This window comes from Polypterus senegalus, unplaced genomic scaffold (assembly GCF_016835505.1).
Source record: "Polypterus senegalus isolate Bchr_013 unplaced genomic scaffold, ASM1683550v1 scaffold_1455, whole genome shotgun sequence".
Lineage (NCBI taxonomy): Eukaryota > Metazoa > Chordata > Cladistia > Polypteriformes > Polypteridae > Polypterus > Polypterus senegalus.
In genome coordinates this window covers 94,360-119,807 of record NW_024382326.1, presented here as the reverse complement: position 1 = coordinate 119,807, position 25,448 = coordinate 94,360, and the positions used below count along the sequence as shown (strand labels likewise).

The window sequence follows — 25,448 nt, the reverse complement described above, 5'->3', positions numbered from 1 at the left end:
ATAAAAACGTTTTAGTAGCACCCCATTACCACAAAACATTTGACTACATTCAACTTTAACTACATTTGTCCAATATTCCATTAGTCTTCCGTGTTAGTCTGCAATGCACAACACGCCCGCAAATCTCGTAAGTGAAACTTCTTCAAGGCATCACACTTAACATTTAATTCACTTTATTCTTCCCTTGCGCAAAGCAAATAGGTTTTAATTACCGAGGGATTTAAAACCCAATTGGCGGCTGCGTGATCCACATAAGAACTGCTAGTTTACTGCCAGAGATGATCTTACGCGTTGGCATGCTTTAATTTGTGATTCGAATTTTATGATCTGTTTCCCGTAATTAACCTCAGTATTTCATGCGTCTTGATTATTTCAAACGCGATTGGTGTCTGATTGGTGATTTTTCTCCGCACGTGTTATTATCATTAAGCGGTCGACCGTCTTCATTCGTGTATACAAAGACTGTGCTGCGCTTCAAACTTTACTGCGCTTTGTTGATTTTCCCCTTTGCTGTTTCAAAATGTGGTGTAAAGACAAGGGTCAGATAGCCGTGGTGTTGCTGCTCTTTATCTTCTGCGATGCTTTTGCTCAGCCCCGTTTCAAAGGACGGAAGCAAATCGCAAAACACCAGAAGCCCGCGGTCATGCATTATGTTGAGCCGAGAGCTGGCGCTCCGCAGACCGTAACCGCTCAGTGCACCGACAGTGAGGTGATCGTCACCATCAGTCCGGACTTGTTGGGCATCCAAAAGCCGGTGCAGCCTTCTGATCTTTCCATGGGTGGATGTGGCGTCACCAGCCCGGCCGGTGCTCAGCCTTTTGTGATCGAAGCGCCTCTGCAGGGCTGCGGGAGCACCGTGGAGGTGAGCTGATGAAGTGCTCTCGCATTTGTCCTTTTCCTAATCTTGTTTCTCGATGATTACTACTGAAAGCTCTCGTATGTGGCTCAGGTCTGGTTTATGTTCGTATGACGTTTTGGCGCACAAGTCGCAATTGATCAGGCACGCTTTAACGAGATCCTCTCTTTCTTTACGTTTTCATAGCGGACTGAGTGCTCCTAGGCTTTAGTACAGCATAGGCAAGAAAGGAGAATTGAGTAGTTAAGCCTGCATTGTGTGCATAGACCCTTTATCGGTGGTGCAGTGCCCACTCGTGACCTGTATGTGGGCATTCTAAATATCAGATTATTCCTTTGAAGAAGCCATCTAAATTCTGTTCAGTTAAGATGACTAAACCTAACTAAGTTGAGGTTTTTCCATTTTCCCTCACAAACCCGCATTCCTAAAGCTTTCAGGTGTGAAATCTACAATTTAACACCCCAAACCATTTCAATATGCTTTAATCAATATGGTGAGTAAACTGGTTTGAACATCGGTACTAAAAATTGTGAGAGGTGTACTGCTTGGACATTTGCTTAAGTAACCTTTTGGGTGAATGGCCAGTAGTCAGCCCTTTGGTGGGAGATGCTTACAGATCAAGAAAAGGATATCTGGAGCCTTTAAACAGATTATTTTTGTTACAATCCTGAAAGATTTACATCTTGCCTGAAGGGGCCCGAGTTGCCTCGAAAGCTTGCATATTGTAATCTTTTTAGTTGGCCAATAAAAGGCGTCATTTTGCTTGGCTTTTCTCCTGAAAAGTTACAAAGCAAATTGCTTTATGCAACTTATATTGATTAAACCTTTTCACTACAAAGGGTCTCTGACTGTGCTGTTCGAGTCCAATCTAGATGTTTTTGCTCTTATAGTTTAGCATTGTCAGCTGAATAGCCCTAAACTGTTGGCTCTTTAGATGCTGGGAGCTCTCATCGTGTACACCTTCTCCCTGGACTACAATCCTTCTCCAATTGATGGTCTTCCCATTGTAAGAACAAATCCAGCTGTGGTGCAGATTGAATGCCAATACAACAGGTAAGGGAACCAAGTCCACTTGTCTGTATTTGCATTAGTATATACTTGGCCAAGTGCAAAACGGATGCGATGTACAGCACATTATGACGTGTTAAGCTACAAGAATCTACCCTGATTTGAAGACCCGTCATGTTGCTCACCTTTCTAATGTCCTTTTCTTTCCCCAGGCTACACAATGTAAGCAGCAATGCTTTAAACCCCACTTGGGTTCCCTACACCTCCACAATATCTGCCGAGGACGTTCTAGGCTTCTCGCTTGTTATAATGAGCAGTAGGTGTACACATTTAAAAATCCTACTTTCCATTTGCACTAATGTGATCTGAACACCTTGTAACATTCCTGTCTGCAGGTGACTGGAGTGGGCCGAGTCCATCCAACACCTTCTTCCTAGGAGACCTCATTAACCTTCAAGCGTCTGTGGACAGCACTAACCATGAGCCTCTCCGTGTCTTTGTGGACCGCTGTGTGGCCACTCCTGGGTCCAATGCATCAGCCCCAGCCTACACCTTCATTGGGAATAATGGGTGGGTGTGAGGAATAGTCGGACTAGATCTTGGTCTGGAAACGCAATGCTATGGTCCATCTTGTGTATTGCAGGTGTTTCTTAGACAGCCAACTGACAGGCTCCAATTCCCAGTTCGTGTCCCCCAGAGTTGCCCAGTCTGTAATGCAGTTCCAGCTGGATGCCTTCAGGTTTTATGGCCTGACTACTAGTTCAGTAAGTCCTTTCCTCCCATCTTTGGAGGAATCCCATTGGATCTCCCAGGTTTGACAGTACTCTTGCATGTCTACTTGCAGATCTTCATTACCTGCCATCTGAAGGTGACCTTGGCGTCTGCTAATGTTGATCCTTTGAATAAGGATTGTTCATATGACTCTGCACTGAGCCAGTAAGCGACTGACTGGGAGGATGAGGGTGCACCTGTTCAGATGAGGTAGCAGGTTGTGATTGGTGGCTGTGCTTTCAGGTGGAGCTCAGTGGATGGGAACAATGCTGTCTGTAGCTGCTGTGACACAAGCTGTGCCAACCCCCCTCCGTTCAGGAGGGGCTCTGGTGCCCTAAACACAGACGCAGAGAGCAAGTAAGTGACCTTTACAGCAGGCTTCTGTAGTGTCCAGTCTGGGATACACCAACTAATTGTGTTTTGCAGGTGAAGTGAGTGCACCAGCTGGATGGCAGGAGACCATTTCTGTTGGCCCTCTTTTTCTGGAGAAGGTCTCTCCTTTGTCCTCTGTATCTCAGGCCTTGTCTCCTCGGCAAGATGAAGTCTCTGCAGGTAACTTGTCTGTACAGTGTAAATGCAAGCCATGTTAAGGACTGCTTTTGAATCTAGCCTAGTGAGTTGCAGTGTGTTGAGGTGTTCTTCATTCCTAATGTCCGTCTTTTCTCCTTGCAGACTCCCAATTCCAAGATTCCATCCTTGGTGCTGTTGTAGGTGTCCTGGCTGTCTCCTGTGTGGCTGTGCTATTCTTTGCGTACAGAAAAGCAAAGGGCTCTGTTAATACTAAGCAATAAAAATTTTTAAAGTTCACAGCATTGCCTATAGTATATTTTCAGGGGTGGTGTACGGTGCCTATTTAAATAGCATTCTGGTCTTTCTGAATCTTCTAGACAGATTGTTCCATGAGGTAGTGGCCATGCATGTGGCACCATCTCTGACCATCAATTTGCTTAGGATTTTAAGTGTGAGTACTAAAGAAGCTGCTCTCTAACCAACTTTGGTAGAAAGTGTCCTCTCCACAAATGTGCCTACTAGTCGAGGCAAAAGTCTCCATGCACTCGTGTCAGATTTTGGATGGCAGATCTCCCATTGCTCTTAATCTCTGGTACCCACCAGAGTTCAGACATCACCGCAGCTATTCATTAAAATGGCACAATCTAGACCTGAGCCTCAAAATGTGTTGGGGGCTATGAATGTGGCAGCCCATGCCACCTGTCATTTGATCAATTTTATAGCTTTTCTCTGCATTCAGACAAGCCCAGCAGCTCTTTAACCCAAAACATTTGTTTTCTATATGCATCAGGATCACAAAGTAGGGGACTAAACTTATTGGGGTGGGGAGGCAAACAAGTGTCTAAATTTACAGACCCTACCCGTGACAAACTGTTAGGCTAGAAACAAATTTAAAACAAGCTGACAGGACCAAAATCCTGGGTATCCAGCATGAAGTGTCTCATTGAGCAAAACATTTTGGCTTTGATTTAAAGACCCTTTTGTGGACTGAATCTTAATGGCACTCATAGCTGAGTAACCCTGCTGTCAGATCTTTTATTTTGAGTGATCTTTGAGATGGAGTATCTTTCTCCACTAAGACAGGTTCTTGCTGCAAGAACAGCAATTTAATTTACAAGTGTGTGTGTGTGTGTGTGTGTGTATATATAGTTGCTCTGTTTCATAATCCAGCTGGGATGTCAGAACTAAAGATCTATTCTCCTTGGTAGATACGAATCAAACTTGATATTTTTCTCTTCTAGTTTCTGGGATTTCATTAAATTACACCAACTGGTGCAACAACAAAGTATAGGTTCCTTGTAACAAGGATTCGGTTGTATTGTAAGAGGTACAGATTTTGAATTTATGACTTAAAGCAGGGGTCCTCAATTGCGGTCCTGGAGGGCTGAATTGGCTAAAGGCTTTCATTCCAACCAGGGTCCAAACTAGAACTTGGTCCTTGCTGCTGATGAATGTTGGTGTAATTGCCTTGTTAGTGCCTTTTATTCATCAAAGACAAATTTTAGTTATTGCAGATCAGGGTCCTCAATTATAGTCCTGGGGGTCTGTTATGGTTGCAGGTTTTTCACTTCTAACCGATTTCTTCATTAGAACCTTTTTACTAGCAAAGCAATGTTTTGGATCTTAATTTTAGTTCCCTTGCCTGTTACCGTTCACAAATCCTAATTGCTTATTAGATTTAAGCAGTAGCGTTAAGTTTTAATTGTTGCCCGTTTATCTTTATCAGACTTTCATTAATAATGAGATGCAAATAACCAATAAACCATGCAGCAGCTCACATACTTGCCATGAACTATCGGTGATTAAAGAAAAAAGGTTTAGAAATGAATGAGAGGAATTGGCAGAATCATTAAGTTTAAATCTGTTCTGGGCCGTAAAACACATGGATATGTTCTCTATGAAGGACACTCTCTACAGTGCAATTACAATTGCTCTTCGATGAATGCAAGCATTAAAAGCTAAATAGTTCAATACCAAGTTTCATCATCCGCATGGACTGCTTTCTAATTACCGTACTCGCGGACAAGTTCTCCCGTGGATAAGTCAGAGCTTGATTTTTATCGTACAATTTCTACTATTTTATAATGTCGCTCGTATAATCGAATGCGGAAAGCTCACTCTCTATTGGTCCAAGAGATTACGATATGCTAACGCCCACCTGAGAGTAACGGAGCACACGGCCTTTATGGGGGTGCGGCAATGCGCTGTATCAGCGTCCGCGCCTAATCCCAACAGAGTCACGCTGCAGACTGCAATACCTCACGGAACGCCCTCCATATCACGAAATGCCCATAGGTTCAGTCACAGTAACGCCCTTCAGAGCACAACATAGTACACACGCATGTAATGACGCAATTTATCATAACGCCCTTTCCCAGCGTCACTCGTATCGCGCCTCTGCGAGACAGTGTTGACGCGCTCGTTGTACAGAATGCTGTAGATGCTGTAGTTGTACAAATTACAACAGTTTTCTATCTGGTCAAACATAAATGACTTCCAGTTTCATACTTATGCTATCAAATCATTCTAAGCTCTTTCATGATTCTAACACTTCGTCGATATAAAGTACAGTTTTATGTTGGGTTTTTTACTATTTTGAATGGTTGTTCATTACGTTTTCCCTGAAGTGTTACATTATAGTAAAAGTAACAAATCTTATTACTATCCAGTGTTTCAAACGGAATGTGCCTCATGAAACTCATACCTATAGATTTTCAATCTATAAATGTATTTTATATTCCCACTAGCAAATTATACACATGTGAAACAATAATAAAGCTTCATTATTTTTAGAAGGTTTTCAAAAACAGCGCTACATATAAAATTAGTTTTAAAACTGACAAGGAAACATTTTAGAAAACAGTCATTTATTTATTGATTTGATCCATCAACGTTTTCATTACTAAAAGCTGCATGTGTGAAATACTGGATGTCATGTCCATATCAATTGAAAGGCATGTGACAGCCAGTAGATTTTATATAATTTTACATTTTTTAACTTTTCAGTTTGAGACAATCGTGATTGTTCTTAAACCATTTTGTGCAACATTTAATTTGATTGTAAAGACCCAACTTATACCAACATATAACTCAAACTGTCTTTGAGTCGTCGTCTTTGTAAATTTTAATAAATATCAAAAACTGTTACAACTACTAATAATAATAAATAGTGGATCAGTTACAGTGTGCTTTCAGCAGGGAATTATCCCGAGGTGATCTCATCATTAAACATACAGTATTTATTGTCTTGTGCATACAGTACAATAATATTGTTATTTACTGTACATGCCTCTCAGAACAGTAATAATATAATAAAACACAACAAAGATATAGAATACAATTTACAGTAGATATATATATTCAGGTATATTACAAATATTTATACCTAGTCTTTTTCTTACATTTCTTATTATGATTGGCTGTTCAGTAACTCTTTAACTAAACACTTTCTTTCAAGCCATACTTAGCGCCATTGGTTCTTTACTATTTGCCAGAAGGGAGGATTAAGAAAAACACTTGTGCAGGATGGCCGAGTGTGTAATAATCTTAGCAGAATGTCTTCTAGATATCCTGGACAGAAGGCAGCTGGGTGCCAGTAATAGTTTGTGGCATTTACCACCCTCGCGTGTGTGCCCTACCAGGATGTGATGCGCCAGTGAAGATGGACTCCAGACAGCACATGTGAGACATCTCAGGAAGGCATTGGTGAACTTGGCAATAGGCAAACCATGCTGTTCCCTCCTCAATTCATCAGTGATTGTTACTGTACGAAATTTAAACAAGCTCACCATTTCCACAGCACCCCACAAAACAAACCACAGCTTAATCCATTCTCTGAAGTCTATGACCTGCTCCTTAAATTTTGGCCATGAAAGGTCAGATTGTCCTGGGACCACTGAGTCAGCAGATAGACCTCTTGTCTGCAAGCCATTTAATCATTGGTGGTGATCAGGCCTATGATGGTGATGTCAGCAGCATTTTTAATGATGGAGCTGGTGTGGTGTCCGGACACATTATCATTTTATATATATATATATATATATATATATATATATATATATATATATTTATATATATATATATATATATATTAATAATCCTGATTTGTAACATGGCATTGTTTCATACAGTAGTTCCCATATTCAGTCCCAGGGGCTGTACATTTTTTCCCCCAACTAATTTTTGCTTTTAATTAGACTCCCTTCTTGAACTTGCAAGCCAACAGTCTAGGTTTTGAAAATTAAAGTGATGTATCAAAACAGACTGTTATAATAACCACATAGGGGAGTGTAACCTGTGGGGGGCATTTTAGCACCCAAACCCTTCACACAATCACACACACACACACACATAAGATCCAGGTTCAAATATGAATTTATTTTAAAGAAATAAAGCACACAATCCCAGTTGGGACATCCATCTGTGTCCTCCATCCATTACATCGGTCATTTCAGTAGACAATGAACTATTGAAGCAGGTCAGAAAGCCAGTCCATCCCCACTTTTCTTTACAGTGAATCACTGATCAAGTCCACTGAACAAAATGACATCACGGTAGGTTTTTCCACATGAAAAAAAAAACACAAAAATCTAATTCGTCGAACAGCAGCAACTGATGGGAATATTTTTTTAACCCGTATCTCATCAAGAAAAAAGTTCATGTCCTTCAGGCATTCAAAAGTAAATAAGAAGGTGGACATGACTTCTTCAGTCTCTTCATCGTCTCCCCTTTGTTCTTATTTTTCAATTGTGTATGTAACTTCATCCTCGTCCATTTCCAGAATTCTTGGCCGGAGGACTGTCCCAACAAGTTGGTCTTTGTTGGCATCCAGCCAGTCACAAGCAGTTAGGATGTTTTGGATCAATGAAGACTTTTTTTATGAAAAAGAAAAAAATACTGCCAAGTACTTTATTAGGAATATCAATATATTAACTCCACTTTTACTCAAAGAACAATCAAATTGGCTTATGAAATGAACACACCAATATGACCACAGCATGTCATAGGAATGCTTAGCTCAATTGATTTCTCTCGCTTTTTGTCTCTACTGCCTGTAGGCATGAGGTGGAGTGAAAAAGAAAAAAAATAAACTCCAGTGTACAACCACAGCAGTTCATCTTCAAGGTAATGTCATGTCTAGTTAGAAACCATTCAGAAAGTGCACAAATAATTCAAAATGACTAAGTGCTCTGTAGTGAAAAAAGCATTCATTTTATTTACTAATACATTGCTGTAAGACCCATTTCAGTTCAATCTGAACGTCTACTGGAATTGTACTGAAGTGAGTCCCTGAAAGACAGAGTCCAATTACCACAGCATTGTCACTTGTGAAGGCCAAATTCATCATTTCAAATATCATAATTTCAAATAATATGTAATTTAATTGTTCCCAGTTTAGTAAGCATGCTTTAAAAACTGCTGAAACATTCACCCAAACATATTACAATAGAAATGCTACATCTAAAAGTTATACATAATGGAAAGTGTTTACCTGAAGCAAACAATTACTCCATTCTAGACTGGTTGATTTCTGAATGATATTGAAAAGGAAAAAGAAAGTCATCACCTTTAAGGCATTGGCTGTGCCATAAGAGTCATTTCACTACATACCTGACAGGACTGTGCCTTTGTGAGGTACAATTTGCTAACTAAATGTAACCATAAATATGCTTAATATGATTGTACTGGCATAAATAATTCAGTCAACATTTTCATATTCTTTAGTAATGGAAAAGAAGGGTGGGGGAGAAAAGTCCTTGCTCTTTCCTATCTTGTCTGGAATTGCTGGAAGCAAGCAGAAATAATTGCCATTTAATAAATCAGTTAGAGCACAAGCACACAAAACCCTCCTTTTTAAGACCACCATTCTCTGCCCCCATAACGCCACTGACACACCACAGGGCTGACGAGAGTCACAAGTTACTGACAGCCTCACTGGAGATCTGCTGTGTGACCAGTTGGTCAAAGTCTTTTTGTGAAGTTCTAATATTTAAAATTAGTGTCAGAAAGCTTTTCAACTGATAATTACGGCACTGCCCGTGGGGCACTGAATGTCCTTCTTCTCGTGTGGAAAGTGAAGACCGAAGTCTTGGCTGGAAGATAAAAAAAATGTAGAAATACTGTAAGCTGACAAATTCTTATAACTGTTCTTCCCTTAAAAAAAGCTTGAAAAGTTACACACCTTTAATGCTGGCTTTGCGAAGTAAGAGATGACACAACCATCTTCTAATTTTTGGCATGTCTTCCTAAAAAATGTAAATCGGGAAATTACAATAAATTCTATGAATAAAAAAAATCACAATATTCAAACAAATATTACACTTAAACCACTGACCTGACTGAAGTCAAATGCTCTTCCAGTGGCAATGTAGAGAGCATACTAAATAAAAAAGCAAGTTATGATTTTAAATCAACATTTACATCTTACTACTGGCAGAGTGTCCTCCACTTACCCTGAGCAGTCCAGGCTGTCAATCTGTTTGTGTAGATTTGATCATATGAAGAGGTGATTAGTAAAGGAGATATATGTGTGTGTTTTTGTCTTATACTAGCAACACACATTTATATTTACATTACCTTCTTCTGTGGTTCTTTCCAGCTACCTGGCATTATTTTAGAGGCAATTTTCCTACAGATAAAATTTGTTTTGTCAAAATTGATTTATATTATATTAATATATATTAAAACAAAGTTGATATGAACTTTGCAGATGGAATATCATTGTAGAACTGGATTAATAATATTTAATTCTGAAAATGTGGCAATTAATAATTTTATCACACAGAAGAAAGAATTACTTAACCAAAATGTAGCTGGAGCCTTTCATCACTTTTATGACAATGATATTCATTTCAGATTACAAGAGTAGAATTATTAGTAATAGAACAGGTATAGAAATAGTGAACATCAGATAATATAATCTCTAGCAACTTTTAAATGAACAAATAATTTATAAAGGGAGTGACTTTGGCTTCACACATGAGACCACAGCACACTATTACAAATATTTTAGAACCTTGAGGATGTTTTACCACTGTGCCATTACGAGTTATTTACACAGCTCTTCCAAAATAGCTTAGTGAAAACTATCCATTCATCCATTTTCCAACCCGCTGAATCTGAACACACAGTCAACACAGGGCACAAGGCAGGAACCAATCCCAGGCAGGGTGTCAACCCACCACAGGAAACACACAAACACACACCAAGCACACACTATGGCCAATTTAGAATCGCCAATCCACCTAACTTGCATGTCTTTGGACTGTGGGAGGAAACCCATGCAGACAGGGGGAGAACATGCAAACTCCACGCAGGGGCAGCGCTACCACTGTGCCACCTTGCCTAGTGAAAAATATTAGGATCAAATTATTTAAAGAGGACTAGTTCAAATGGGCAGCAGTCATCACTAGGTAACAGAAATAACAGAGTAAATAAGGAACAGTCCTGCTAAAATGCTAATTTTGGGAGATTTGGGCTGAGGTTCAAACTGAGTGAACTGAACATATGAACAAAGATATAAAAAAAGAACATTAAAACTTTTGAACACTGGGACTGAACAGTTGAACAAAGATCAAGAACAACGAACTTGAACTCAGATGGCAGAGGCTGGGTGGTGACTGGTGCAGTGGGCACGGAGGACAGAGACTGGGTGGTGACCGGTGCTGTGGGCATGGAGGGAAGAGGCTGGGTGGTGACCGTGCCATGGGCATGGAGAGCAGAGGGAGCACTTTAGGACCTTTGCCACAATCTGACAAGTGCCTGAGGAACTGATCTTTATGAACTACTGTTTTCTGACAATAACAGCAATGGTAATGGCCTGATCCCTGGCAGTTCAGTGAACACTTGTATATTTTAAAACCTGAAACAGTACAAAGAAAAAAAAGGTTAATATTCAGAATTATTTTGCTAAACATTTAAAACTTAATGAAAGAAATTCAGATAATCCTTAAATTTAATAGAGGTAAAACAAGCAAATCCTGTCCTATTATTCTTTTAAACAGAACAAACTAATTAAAGATTCTGTCAATGATGCTTTTAAAAATGTATGAAAATATACTATATGTTGCCTGTCAATTGTAGGCAATGTAATTCCACACTTACATTCTGAAAAATTAAAGTATTTGTAGTATGAACTTTGTCATATTCTACTAAATATTTTAAAAGAGAAAATTGTTAATACACAGTCATGAATTAATATAAAATTATTCAAAGCTAGCTTTTCAAAAGGTTAAAAAGTACACAGTATACTATTTTGTCAAATAAAATCATGTTGTTAAGGTGAATATCTAGCTGCATTATAGTGTATTAAAAAGTGTCAATCAAATTTTAAAAGTTACAAGATATCTTCTAGAGCACTTCACATCCCTCCATGCACCACCACTGTCCTTTTGTGGCTCTGTAAGTGGCTGATGAGGCCTGCAGAATCTGATCTTTTATAGCAAAACAGACAAGCAAACTCCTGAGCACCAAACACAACTGTAGGTTCCTCTGTGGTCTTCAATATGTGTCTCTGGTGAATATAAAATAAATATAAAGATCTTAAAACTGACAAACATGCACGAGGACAATCACTTTACTTTATTTCAATTGAAAAAAAACTTCAAAAGCAGTATTTTTGAAGAATGCAGGAGAGGTGGGCATGAAACATTTAATATTGTTTTAAGAGTTCAAACAAACTGTACTATCATTGAAAGAACTTTATAAAATAAATAATAATAATAATAATAATAATAACATGATTCTATCCTGGCGTTCTTTTCCTCATTATTGTCTACAATCTAATTTGAACTTTCTTGAACTGAAGGAAATTGAATATTGCATTCACACTTGCCCTTTGTTTGTAGCTACTTATTAAAATGTTCAGTTATGTACTGTAAATATATATACAGAACTATGAAAAAAGATCATCTAAAGTGACCTAAGTATATTCAAACTTCAGACTACCAACATTACTATAATTGAAAACCAGTATATCCACTATTAACTGTGTTTGTCTTAGAAAATTATGCAAACAATAAGCTTTCTGTGGAACATTACCTTATAATGGCTCAATCTCTCTGTATTGTCTTTCTGAAATATATTTTGATATCTAAAATACCAGTTTACTGGTTTTGCTTCTGATTAACTTGCATATACAGTACGTGATATACAGGACAAATGGTGAATGATATTCTGGCAATAAGTACTTAATCACGGTCACTTATATTTGATTACAGTCCGTTACACTGCGCTATGGTTAATTATACTCAACAACGGTCAATTGCATATTATAACAATTGTTATAAAAAATTATTGACTGCTGAATCCGTCGATTTACTACTCAGAATCGAGTATTCCGATTAGCCCTGTAACAATTAGCTACACAAACCATTCTGTTTGTTGTTTAACTGTTAATACTTTCTTAGAGCGCTTAGTACTGCACGGAACCTGAAAGTTGATTCAACATCTTTATTACACTGTGGTATAATTCGTACCCTAGCAGTAAAGTATAATATTACCTAATACTAGTACAACTTGCAACAAACTCACTGCCATCTTAATTCCCAACACAAACTCTTCTTCTTTCCTCGAAACTCTTTTAGAAAGATATATTCTAAATCCACCATTCCTCCGGACTCCGACAAAACAATGATGACGTCTCGAAACTGACATCAGAGGGCGTTCCGTGACTAGTGCTGGGGGGCGTTCCGTGATATGAAGGGCGTTCCGTGTCTAAATTCCTAGGTATTGCAGGCTGCAGCCAGACCCTTCTCGCGTCAGCTAATCTCGCTCTTCTGTGCCGGCGTGACCACACGGTAATACCCAAACTATTAGAAGCGGCGTTTGCACTTTCTTTTGTTTTTTTTTTTTGTGTGTATCTTGCCCCTTCAACGTAAGAGCATCCCTTATCTACGATGAAGCGTCCGATCAGAAGAAAATATAAAGCTGGTTTTAAATTAAACGTTGAAGTACGGAAAGAAATTGGCAACTACGCTGCTGCAACAAAATTCAATGTGTCTGAGAAACTGATGTGAGATTGAAGGAGGCAAGAACATGTAAAAGAAAAATTAAGTGTCGCATTTTTGAACGGGTGTACAAGTCGGTCTGATATGATCGACTTTTCGGGTTTCAAGACCCGACCTGTACATGATGGTAGACGGAATAAAAACCTGCAGCCACTGCAGCCCTCCGTGATTGAGGACCCCGTCTTAAGAATTTCTCAAACTCATTCCAGACGAGCTTTTAAATGTTGTTGTTTTTTTTTTTTTTTAGTGTTTTGGGGCCCATTACTAACTTAAACAATAGCTAATCTGTCCGGTTTTTGGCAGCTTTTGCTTGTTTCATCCCAGACCAGCTTTTTAATGTTTTTTTAATTGTTTTTGTGGGTGTTGACATGAAGACTAAATGTCATTGCAATAGTAAGAAATCTTTTAACAGCGTACACTTGGGTAATATACTGATGTCGGAAGAATAACAAAACTCTCTGAAGCTTCTTGATCAGGGTAAAAAAAAACGTCATGCAGTCTCCTTTTTATTATATTAAAAAAGAAAAAAAAAATCTTGCTTATGCGCACCTCTATGCACCAAAATCACGCCAGCACTTAACAAAAAGGAAACACTTCTTTCAAGAGCATTTTACATTTATATGTTAAGGGGGGCCTGTCAAATGCGCTTTTAAGTTTCTATCTGGTTATAAGCGCTTGTTTCCACTACTGGCACCTGTCCCACTCTCTGATTGTGTATCCACAGTTTAAATTTGGAAGAAACCCAAAACCACTTAAATTTAGATTGCTGGGGGTAAAGCGAACAAACTGATGTTGCAAACTGTCTTGCAACCAAAATTATATCTGGTGTGCTTATTTTTGTCCTTTGATTAGACAGGGAAATGCATCACCTCCATTTATTTAGAGACCACCACGTGGTCTTTGACACTGAGAAGGATGAAAAAATTGCCTTGTCTTTGTTCAGGGGCTCTGTTGCATTGTGGGTTTGGGTGTTTGGTCATACCTCGTGTTTGCTGGTTGTACTGCAGTTACACTCCAAGATTTCCCATCCGAATGCTCCTTATATGTTACATAGTTTGCTGGAAGAAAGTATTGCTTTCTGTAATCTTTTTGTGTTTCCTACTGAGGTTGGATTCAACTTGGCACCATCATCTTACTGTCCAGCACAGGAATACCCTTGACAGTGAAAGGGTCTCTTCAGTCTTTTGTTAACGGCCATCCTGTACAGTAAGGTTGGTACTAAAGAGCAAGAGTCCAAGCAGACATTTAGTGAAGTAGAAGGAACAGAACTAATACTGGAGTTGGGTTATAAAGCATGCAGTTGACTTGGGCTTCTTGGGTTCATAAGCCAAGCCTTTTGGTCCATAACTGATACACAGGTAGAGTTATGGTCATTTTTCTCACTAACCATAGTGGTAAATGAAATAAGATCCAGAAGTCTCTGGGCTGTCGATATGTCTTGATCAGTGACATCGACTCTGCATGCAGTCTTCTCTGTAGAAGATTCAGAGGCAGCATTTCAATGGAAGACCAATTTTAGCAATCTTATGAAACCTGAACTGGCGTTTGAGATAAAGGTTCCTGCAAATTAAGTGTAAAATCTCAAATGGTGATGCCACATTCCACTTAAACTACAAAAGTGTACACTGTTTTCAGGTAGCAGTAATCAGGTCTGCCTAGTAAGTCTAGTAAGGGCTACTCCATACTAGTTTGAAGGGAGGTTTGAACAGATTGCGGTCTCTTCAGTCCAAGTGAGTGCAATAGGAACTCCCAGTGGCTCAGAGCCTCAGCCAACACTCCTCTTGCTGCTTTTGAGAGTCCCATTGATTCAGATTTATTTATAGTCGATCGGGGCCGGCTCTACGCTGGGGCAAGAGGGGGCAATGCCCCCTTAAACAAATGTCCTGCCCCCTTAAATCAAACTTTTAGAAATTGAGAAAGAAAATAATAGATTACCTACAAACTTAATATGGACAAGATTTACTACAGTAGCTGAAAAATCCACTGGAAAAGACATGAATGAGATGACAGGTTTCACCTCTTGTTTGCTCTTTCCCTCTGTGCTCTGTTTGTCTGCAGCTCTCACAGCACTTGGCAGAGATCTCCCACTCACCCTCCCCCCAGCTAAACATCCAATCACTGTTAGTATGCAAATGACCCGGTGTCAGGTTTCTCAGTAGGCGGGCAGAGCAAAATGAGCTGCGTAACAGCAGGTAGCTTTGAGGAAGCAGCAGATCTCTGTCAAAATCATAGCGACTCATGAGATAATTAACAACAACTATGTAGTTTTACCTTAACTGGGTGTAACAACTGGAAAGCAACACTTGATCGAGATAAGGAGCTACAGAGGCATGTGTCCAGCCACAACCATGTGCATGCTTCAACCATCTGGACTGAGCATAAAAGCAGACAGCCCGGGGGGGTGGGGCACTGTGGATTCAATGTTGGTGGGTAAAACACAACTTGAAAAAAAAACATTTCTATGTCAAGACTATTGGTAGTGCTATAAGGTTTCTCTGTGTAAAGGAGTTGTGGGTCCGTGGGCCTGCAGAAACCTTGAGACATGATGCAGTGGGTAATGATGATGACATTGCTTCAGGTATTTTTCTAAAACTGATGGAATATACCTTAGAGAAGGTTGAGAAGCTAGCCAGCATTCCTATGGGTATCACAAAAAATGCAAAATACACTTCTAAGAATATCCAAAATGAAATTATCCAAACACTGGCTGACATGGTTCTTGGAGAGGTCAGGAAAAAATATGAAAGTGCTGATTCTGCAGGGTATTGCCTCAAAGAGATGGGACCAGGGATAGGTGCAATGTGGAAAATGTGTCTGTGATAATACGGTTTGTCAGAAATTCCATGGCAGAGGAGCATCTTATTGGGTTGCTTGACTTGCAACAACTTGATGCAGAGTACATCACCTCTGAGATCCTGTTCCACCTTTGTGATGCTGGCTACAGTGCTGACAGTATACTGAGCCAGTGTTATGATGGGGCTTCTGTGATGAGTGGGGTTAGAGGTGGGGTACAAGCTCTGCTCCAAAAGAGACTTGACAGATATGTCCCATACATCCACTGCTACAACCACCAACTCCACTTAGTGCTTGAGCAGGACATGCAGAGTGAGCCGTGTGAAAAAAGATTTTTTAGCCTATCTAGTTCAGTCTACAACTTTGTTCACCACCACTATGTGCTCAATAAACATGATGCACCTTGTCTAAAAAAGCTGCTTGAGATCAGATGGACAAGCCACTATGAGGTGACAAGGTGCACTGTAGACAATCAAGAAGAAATCCTTAGTATCCTATCTGAGATGACAGAGGATGGTGATGATACAGTTGACCTGTGTACCGAGGCATCAGGCCTGCTATGCCAAATTAAGAGGCATCACTTGTCTGAGATTGGAAAGTTCCCAGTGCGGGTGCTTGGTGTCTTGAAACCAGCAAATGCTATTCTACAGTCTCAGTCAGTTGATCTGTGCAGTGCTTCTGAGGTTTAGTGCAGCAGTGGACTCCTTTAAAAACATCCGTGAGGATGACTGTCGGGGAGTGTCATCTAATATGGATTATATGAATTCCCCCTTGGGATTAATAAAGTATCTATCTATCTATCTATCTATCTATCTATCTATCTATCTATCTATCTATCTATCTATCTATCTATCTATCTATCTATCTATCTATCTATCTATCTATCTATCTATCTATCTAATGCTGAGGATGAGTCACGTCCAACAAAGAGAAGGAGAACAATGAGCAAACACCTGGGTCAAAGTGTTGTACTCTCAACTTTGGGCTCTACAGACTCTGGTGACCCTACCATTTCCCCCCATCAGTCTCTGAATAGATCCCTGCTCAACATCCTTGACAGGGCCATTTCAGAAATAGAAACTAGATTTTCACACAAGAATATTGACCTGATGAGAGCCATATCTAGTGTTGCTCCCAAATCTATCACATTTCTAGATCCCATCATGTTGCACCCTCTGGCTGTGATGGGAGTACAAGGAACCCTTTCCTGAATTGCATAAATTGCATGTAACAGCCCTGGTCATTGGTGTGTCTTCAGCATCGTGTGAGAGTTCCTTCTCCACTTTATCACGGGTCCTAACCCCCTATCGTTGCCACCATGTTACACAAAAGAAAGAGGAATTTAGTGGTTTTGGCCCATGAGAAGTCCATGACAAATAACTTGGCTATGGATGAATTTGGAAGAGTTTTTGCAAAGTTAAATAGGAGACTGTTGTTGTAGAGTGGATTGAGGAGAAAGGAGAGTGGAGCTGTTTAGTTGCAAATGGAGAGTTCAGTTGATGTAAAACAAACAAGCTTAAAACAAGACAAAAAGACAAAAAAGAAGAAAAAAGTTCAAATGTTCTGTTCTAATCTGTTGTGTTCTACAAATTAGTTTGAGAATTGTAGGAAAAGACATTTTTTTTATTACTATGCCATTCCTTTTTAGTTTTGTAAATATTGGCTATATTGAGAGGTCTTATTTTATTCTTACTTTATTTTACAAATTTATTTGAGAATTAGGCAATCCAATTAAGATAAATTTTATATTATTGGTTGTAAAGAAACCTCCGATGAAGAGCAAAAACTTTGGACGACGTTTTCCCTTGCCCGGACGTGGGTCACCGGGCCCCCTCTGGAGCCAGGCCTGGAGGTGGGGCTCGATGGCGGCGCCTGGTGGCGGGCCTGCACCCATGGGCTTGCCGGGCACAGCCGAAAGAGGTAACGTGGGTCCTCCTCCCATGGGCTCACCACCTATGGGAGGGGCCAAGGAGGTTGGGTGCAGTGTGATTTGGGTGGTGGCCGAAGGCGGGGACCTTGGCGGTCTGATCCTCGGCTACAGAAACTGGCTCTTGGGACTTGGAATGTCACCTCTCTGAAGGGAAGGAGCCTAAGCTGGTGTGTGAGTCGAGAAGTTTCTGCTAGATATAGTCGGACTCACCTCGGCCACAGCTTGGAATCTGGAACCAATCTCCTTGAGAGGGGCTGGACTCTCTACCACTCTGGAGTTGCCCCGTTTTGTTTTTCAAAACTTAGTGAATTGATTTTTTTTATAACTTGGCCTACCCTTTTAGTTTTGCTAATATTGGCAATAGTGAGAAGTGTTTTTGTTGGGTTCGAATATATTTGATTTAGGCCATCCAATTAAGATAAATGTCATGATTTTAGTTGTTTTAATCTGATGAGGAAAATTTTATTTTATTTTTTGTTGTTTTATTTTTCAGTTTTCCTCCTTAGGGATTGCCACCTTATTGTGGTCAGGGGGTTTTCATGCCTCATTGACCCAAAGAGCCACACCAGCAGAAGCTTAGCCTTCAGGTGGGACACCCAAGTTGGACAGGTCTTAGGGTAGAGGCCTGACAAAGAGCAATCCAATGACATGACGAAAACAGTTATCCAGAGCACCCCCACCACCACCCCACCCCTTTCCCGTCTCCGTCGCCACCATGTGCCCCTTCATATTTCTGTCAGCCCCTATATGCCTGTCTTGAGCCGTTTTCCCTACAAAAGGCTACAAAAAGCCATCTCAGAGGTTTAAACTGTCAGTTTCAAGTGTAAGGAATGGAATCAGGAAATGGAAGGCCACAGGCACAGTTGATGTTAAACCAACCTAGCAGGTCTGGCAGGCCAAGACAAATACACGAGTGGCATATGCAGAGGATTATGAGAATGGTTACAGACAACCCACAGATCACCTCCAAAGACCTGCAAGAACATCTCGCTGCAGATGGTGTGTCTGTACATCGTTCTACAACTCAGCACAATTTGCACAAAGAACATCTGTATGGCAGGGTGATGAGAAAGAAGCCCTTTCTGCACTCGCACCACAAACAGAGTCACTTGTTGTATGCAAATGCTCAATTAGACAAACCAGATTCATTTTGGAACAAAGTGCTTTGGACTGATGAGACAAAAATGGAGTTATCTGATCGGAACAAATAATGCTATGCATGGTGGATGAAGAACAACACATTCCAAGAAAAACACCTGCTACCTCCTGTCAAATTTGGTGGAGGTTCCATCTTTTTGTGGGGCTGTGTGACTATTTCAGGGAATGGGGCCCTTTTTAGAGTCGAGGGCCGGATGAATTCAACCCAATTTCAAAAAATTCTTCAGGATAAAGCGTCAGTCACAAAGTTGTAGTTATGCAGGGGATGGATATTCCAACAAGACTATGACCCAAAACTCAGTTTGAAATCTACAAAGGATTCATACATAGAGAGAAGTACAATGTTTTAGAATGGCCATCACAGTCCCCTGACTTGAAGATCATCGAAAATCTATGGGATGATTTGAAGCAGGCTGTCCATGCTTGGCAGCCATCAAATTGAACTGAACTGGAGAGATTGTATGAAGAATGGTCAGAAATACCTCCATCCAGCATCCAGACACTCATCACAGGCTATAGGAGGACAGCATCGAGAGGTAAAAGATAGATAGATAGATAGATAGATAGATAGATAGATAGATAGATAGATAGATAGATAGATAGATAGATAGATAGATAGATAGATAGATAGATAGATACTTTATTAATCAAGAGGATATTCACATAATCCAGCAGCAGTATACTGATACAAAAGAAAAACAATATTAAATTAAAGAGTAATAAAAATGCATGTAAAAAGAGACAATAACTTTGAATAACGTTAGCGTTTACAACCCCAGGGTGGAAGTGTGGAAGATGAATGTTCTCTTCGTTCCCTTTTACTAATTCATGTCTGAGAAGTAAGCTTTACAAAACCATTGTCGCGATGCCAGGGCGACGACCCGGCAGGGACGCCTTGGAGGATGTGCATGTGACCAACTGGGATCACGTGGGGGCCGCCTTCCTTGTTGCTTTGTGGGCCACAGGTTCAGGGCATGGAAGCCCCACCCTATAGAGGCCTGTGGTCACCGCCAGGAGCGCCCAATGCCTTGGGATTTGTGACCTCATCACTTCCGCCACACCAGGAAGTGCTTGGGGTAAGATTTAGGAGGACACCGGGATGGCTGGAGTTGGGTGGAAGCAGGACAAGGCACCAGAGAGGTGTGGAGGCGGCCCGAAGAAAGGCATTGTGAGGCCAGGACCGAGTATTGGGGTTTGTGCACTTATTTGAACTGAGTCTGAGTGACTAAATATTTGTAAATAACTGTAAATAAAACACGTGTGGTGGTGAAGTACAACATGTCCGCCTATCTGTGTCCGGGTCAAGTCCACACCATACACTATGGAAAAGCATGCTTTGCTGAGCAAAACAGAAAAATATTTGTCAAAGGACTTAATGTCTGAGCATTCCACACCTGAGTCTGCCTTATCACGTTGTCCCTTAGCTTACATCTGAACGCCATAACAAACGGGGCCAAGAAATCAAGTTTTGCAAGGGCGTTGAAGAGGCTCAAGGATTGTGTATAATAAACGTGTTGACTGTTATATTTCATAATGATATTAAATCACGCATTCTAGGGGTATATAAACTTGCCCCACCCAACAGACGGCGTTCAGAAGAGCCCTGACGCTGTCATGTATATTGATTGTCTACTTTTCTAAAACTCTTCTCACTGTGACTCTGCAAAATAAAGCTGCTTTATAACCAGTTATGTGGACAAAGACTTCAGACAAGACAGCAGGTGTGAAGAGTCGCATAGTGTGGAGTCTACTCAGTCTGTCACTGAAGCTGCTCCTCTGTCTGGAGATGATCCTGTTCAGTGGATGCAGTGGATTCTCCATGATTGACAGGATCCTGCTTAGCGCCCATCGCTCTGCTACAGATGTCAATCTGTCCAGCTTCATTCCTACAATAGAGCCTGCCTTCCTAACAAGTCTGTCCAGGTGTGAGGCGTCCTTCATCTTTATGCTGCCTCCCCAGCACACCACTGCGTAGAAGAGGGCGCTCACCACAACCGTCTGGTAGAACATCTGCAGGATCTTATTTCAGATGTTGAAGGACGCCAACCTTCTAAGGAAGTATAGTCGGCTCTGACCTTTCTTACACAGAATATCAGTATTGGCAGTCCAGTCCAATTCATCATCCAGCTCACTCCCAAGTATTTATAGGTCAGCACCCTCTGCACAGTCAACTCTGATGATCACGGGGTCCAGGAGGGGCTTGGGCCTCCTAAAATCCACTACCAGTTCCTTGGTCTTGCTTGGAGGCTCCACTAAGTATTGATGTCATATCTCTAATGGGGTGCCCACATTTATGCCCCTGTCTAATTTTGTTATGATGCATATTGCATATTTTTTTTAATCCAATAAACTTAATGTCACTGCTGAAATACTCCTGTTTCCATAAGGCATGTCAGATATTAAAAGGAAGTTGCTACTTTGAAAGCTCAGCCAATGAGAAACAAAAATTAAAGAATTAAGAGGGGGTCCCAAACTTTTTCATATGACTGTATATGATATCCTCATTGTCTTACTTGTGTTTTACTGGTTGTCAGAAGGAAGAAGGAAATAATTATATTATATTATATTATATTATATTATATTATATTATATTATATTATATTATATTATATTTGCATAGATTAGATCAGTGATGAGCTGATCCTCCTGTGAGGATGTTGGACATCTCTGGGTCTGCGGTTCTTGAAGCTGATCCTCCAATTAGCTGTGAACCTCCCAGCCTCACTGAAATTGCAAAGGTGGTGGACCAGCTGAGGGAAGGGAAGGATGCAGGGTTCTGTGGTATCTGTGGGTGAACTTCCCCAGGCTGGTGGCCAGCTGTCCTCCTGGCATTGCAAATAATCTTTCCTTCCATTTTGGAGACGGACCTCATCCCAAGTGACTGAAAAACGGGACTTGTCATCCCTATCTGGAAAGGGAAGGGTGATCGCCTGGATTGCAGCAACTACAGGATGAAAACACTGCTCTCAGTGCCAAGTAACGTCCTTATTAGGGTCATCCTCAATAGGATCAGTGATCACTTGCTCACCTACCAGCGACCGGAGCAGTCTGGTTTGACGCCTAAGAAGTCTACCATCGACTGCATCCTGGCACTGAGGGTTCTCATGGAGCGCAAACACCAATATCAACAGAGTTTCTTTACAGCCTTTGTCGATTTTCATAAAGTGTTTGAGTCAGTTGATCAAGCTGCCCTGTGGGACATCATGAGACTTCACGGGATCCTCTCAAGGTTGTCGGATATTTTGGCCGGCCTGTACACTGGTACTGTGAGTGCTGTGCAGAGAGGGGGCAGACCCTCTCAGGTGATTCTGGGTCCATCAGCGGTGTGTTCTGCTCTTACTCTGTTCAGTGCTTGCATGGACTGAGTGTTGCATAGTGTCGTAGGGTCCAGTGAATGGGGGGCATCTGTTGGTGAAGAAAGATTCACTGATCTTGACTTTGTTAATAATGCTGTGATTATTCACAGAGTCAATGAAGGCTCTGATCGGTGCAATCAAGAGACTGAGTGAGGAGTCTGAGTGTCTGGCCTTGTGAGGGTCCTGATAAAAACCAAACAACCTTTAATGACTTCTTGGGCACGGCCATCAGCAGTGTGTCTGCGGAGAGAGTGTCGACCTCGTCAAGAGAGAGGTTTAGTTACCTCAGCAGTGACATTCATATCTCTGGTGACTCTTCCTATGAAGTCAGTAGATGGATTAAGAGAGCATGAGTGGTCATGAGGTCACTGGAAAGGGGTGTGTGGTTCTCCTTATATCTGAAAATGATGAAGGTCCAAGTCTTCAGAGTCCTGGTGCTCCCTTTTGTGAGACATGGACGATATCCGGTGACCTGAGACGAAGACTGGACTCCATCATGTGTGTCTCTTCAGAGAATCTTTGGGTCCCGCTGGTTTGAATTTCTGTTGCTCCTGGAGTCCCGAATGAGGCACATGACCTGCATTGTAAGGGAGCTTACATCACTAGTTCAAGTTCAAAGTTTATTGTCATGTGCACAGTAAGGAAACACGTTTCCCAGTATAATGAAATTCTTTCTTCACCAAATAACAGAACCAACATATAAAGATAAACATAAATAATAAGCAGCAGATAGATAGTAAGTGACAGAGGCAGCATAAAGTATAAAAACAGAATAGAAGTATAAAGTGTAATGTGCAGGTAGGTGTGTGATGGACAAGTCAAACACAGTGGTGTGAGGTCGATAGAATGAGGTGGACCGCGGTTATAAACTCCAGTCCGTTATTTAGGAGGCTCATGGCCTTGGGAAATTCTTTAGCCTGGAAGCCCTCATTTCATACTTCTATACCTTTTCCTGAGGGTTGAAGTGTGAACAGTTTTGTGTTGGGGGTGAGTCGAGGCAGATCTCCTGCAGACTCTGCAGTTGTAGATGCTCTGCAGAGAGGGCAGTGGGGTCCTGGTGATCTTCTCATCAGTCTTTCCCACTCTCTGCAGGCATTTGCAGTCCATAGCAGTAGTGGTGCCGTACCACACAGTGATGCAGCTGGTCAAGATGCTCTCAACAATGTAGCTGTAAAAGTTGCCGAGGATCTTAGTCGACATACCAAACTTCCTCCGCCTCCTCAGAAAGTCAAGCTGCTGTTTGGCCCTCTTGACCAGCTGTTTGGTGTTAAGTGTTCAAGTGAAGTCCTCACTGAGGTAGACACTATGGCCATGTGACGCAATTACCAGAGGGTGATCCTTATTGAGGACTTGATTGGCTGGACCAGGCCAAGGGTTCGCTCACGTAACACCTGGCTGCGACAGATAGGTCATTTCTGGAGGGTGGGACTGGACCACATGTCTGCCTGGGTGGTTGCCAACCGGGATCCCGTGCTGTTTCGTCATGTGGTGGGTGCGGTAACGCGCTGTACCAGTGCATGCTCCCCATCCCGACTTGATTGTCTTACCCCTCACAAAACCCCGAAAGTCATCAAATTCTTAAGTCACATTAGCTTTTTCGGTTTTGATCAAACCAGCTCCGAGGTCCCTTCATTTCACAAGCTTGTCTGTTTTCTCCTCCTCTGTCCCGGTCTTAAGATGAGAAGAATGACAGCACTTGAGTGTTTTACTGGTTGTCAAATGGAGGGTGGAAATAATTATAAACTTACATTAGATTAGATTCGACCAGATTAGATTAGAGAAAGGAAATCTCTCTGTGATGCGTCAACGGTATTGTTTCACTAATATTGGGCGGTTTGTCATTCGATAGATGAATTCATGCTTGGACAAACTGGCTCATTTTACCACATAATCAAGCGGCGACCAACCACAGACATGACGGCGATCCATTGAAGCACTACAAACGAATGAGGCTGGCTTAGCGGGATCGTTCGTTTATCTCTCTCGCGGAACGCAATGCTGAATCGATTTGTTTGTGCTCGCCAATCGTTTCCCAGTGTGAGGGACAGTTGTACGTTACTGTGCTGATTGTGCACTTGCTGGCCTAATTCTTCGGTTAGAAAGAACCGCAGCTACACCAGAGAGTAGATAATACCCTTCACCAGCTTGCTTCAGGTACTTTGATAGATTTGTATACATGTGTGGTATCTAAACAGAAATAAATGAATACAATAAGTGCATAAATACCGATGGAATACATATATGAACATACTGTAACTAATTAAATGTCAAAGTTACACAGTGTTCAGGAAGAGCAATGTTAAACATCACTCAACTTTACGTATTGTTTAATCAAACCAGTAGGTGGCACTATTAACCAGAATTAAAGGTACAGCGTAATGCCCAAGACGGCATTCATTTAGAAAAAAATACCTTTACGTTTAAAAAATCAACACATTTTAACGTCTTGTAGCGTTGTAATATACAGCGCATCTCTCCTCAAAGGTCAACAGTGCACAGACTTAACAATATGTTCATTCGCAAATAGCAAACATAGCCATAATAGCGCTTTTGTATACTTGCACTGAATATCAACATAAGTTGCAACAATAGCTAAGATATTAAGTTACAGTGAACACTGCAAAAAAAAAAAAAAAAAACTTTGCTGTTAACTTTTGTAACTGTGTGTTGTGCGTTACTGACAAACAAGCAGGTAGAGACTGTGAGCGCGTTACAATTCAGAAACAAAACGCCGTGCATAGTCTTGTGGGCGTGTCTTGACTCGGTTCAGCAAATATCAAGGAATTTTGTACACCCTTCTTTCTGTAGGACTTCTTTTATTGCTTCGTGAAACTACTCATGTAGTCATGACTGTAAAAATACATCGCCAAGTGTAACTGACTGGAAGGTTGAGATATGTGCTATAAAATGTAGTGGAATAAAAGTAAAAAGTTTCTGCAGATAAATCTTGTAAATAAAATTACAGAAAAAAAAAAAAAAACAGAAACAATTGTAATTCTACTTCGTTATTTCCATCACTGCTGCCCGCTTGCCTTGAAGTGACCACTCAAATCATCATC

The 25,448-nt window shown here is 41.0% G+C and overlaps 1 protein-coding gene and 1 long non-coding RNA gene across 2 annotated transcripts; one reads left to right on the top strand and one right to left on the bottom strand.

Moving 5' to 3' along the window:
• Positions 1-449: 449 nt before the first annotated feature.
• On the top strand, positions 450-2,996 carry LOC120521038 (zona pellucida sperm-binding protein 3-like). The gene is made up of 7 exons (XM_039742934.1): positions 450-862; positions 1,791-1,909; positions 2,077-2,180; positions 2,260-2,434; positions 2,508-2,628; positions 2,709-2,800; positions 2,879-2,996. The coding sequence occupies exons 1-7, from the start codon at positions 521-523 to the stop codon at positions 2,994-2,996; spliced, it is 1,071 nt and encodes a 356-aa protein (XP_039598868.1). The 5' UTR covers positions 450-520.
• Positions 2,997-8,335: 5,339 nt separating this feature from the next.
• On the bottom strand, positions 8,336-8,932 carry LOC120521039. Its single transcript, XR_005631969.1, has 2 exons — positions 8,637-8,932; positions 8,336-8,434 (listed from the first exon to the last, which is right to left on the bottom strand). It is a non-coding gene; the product is annotated as an uncharacterized LOC120521039 (long non-coding RNA).
• Between the last annotated feature and the right edge of the window lie 16,516 nt (positions 8,933-25,448).

Coding starts and splice junctions, on each gene's coding strand:
- LOC120521038 (XM_039742934.1), top strand. CDS start 521: ATGTGGTGTAAAGACAAGGGTCAGATAGCCGTGGTGTTGCTGCTCTTT. Junction 2,435..2,507: donor ACCTTCATTGGGAATAATGG/GTGGGTGTGAGG, acceptor TGTGTATTGCAG/GTGTTTCTTAGACAGCCAAC. Junction 2,801..2,878: donor TATGACTCTGCACTGAGCCA/GTAAGCGACTGA, acceptor CTGTGCTTTCAG/GTGGAGCTCAGTGGATGGGA.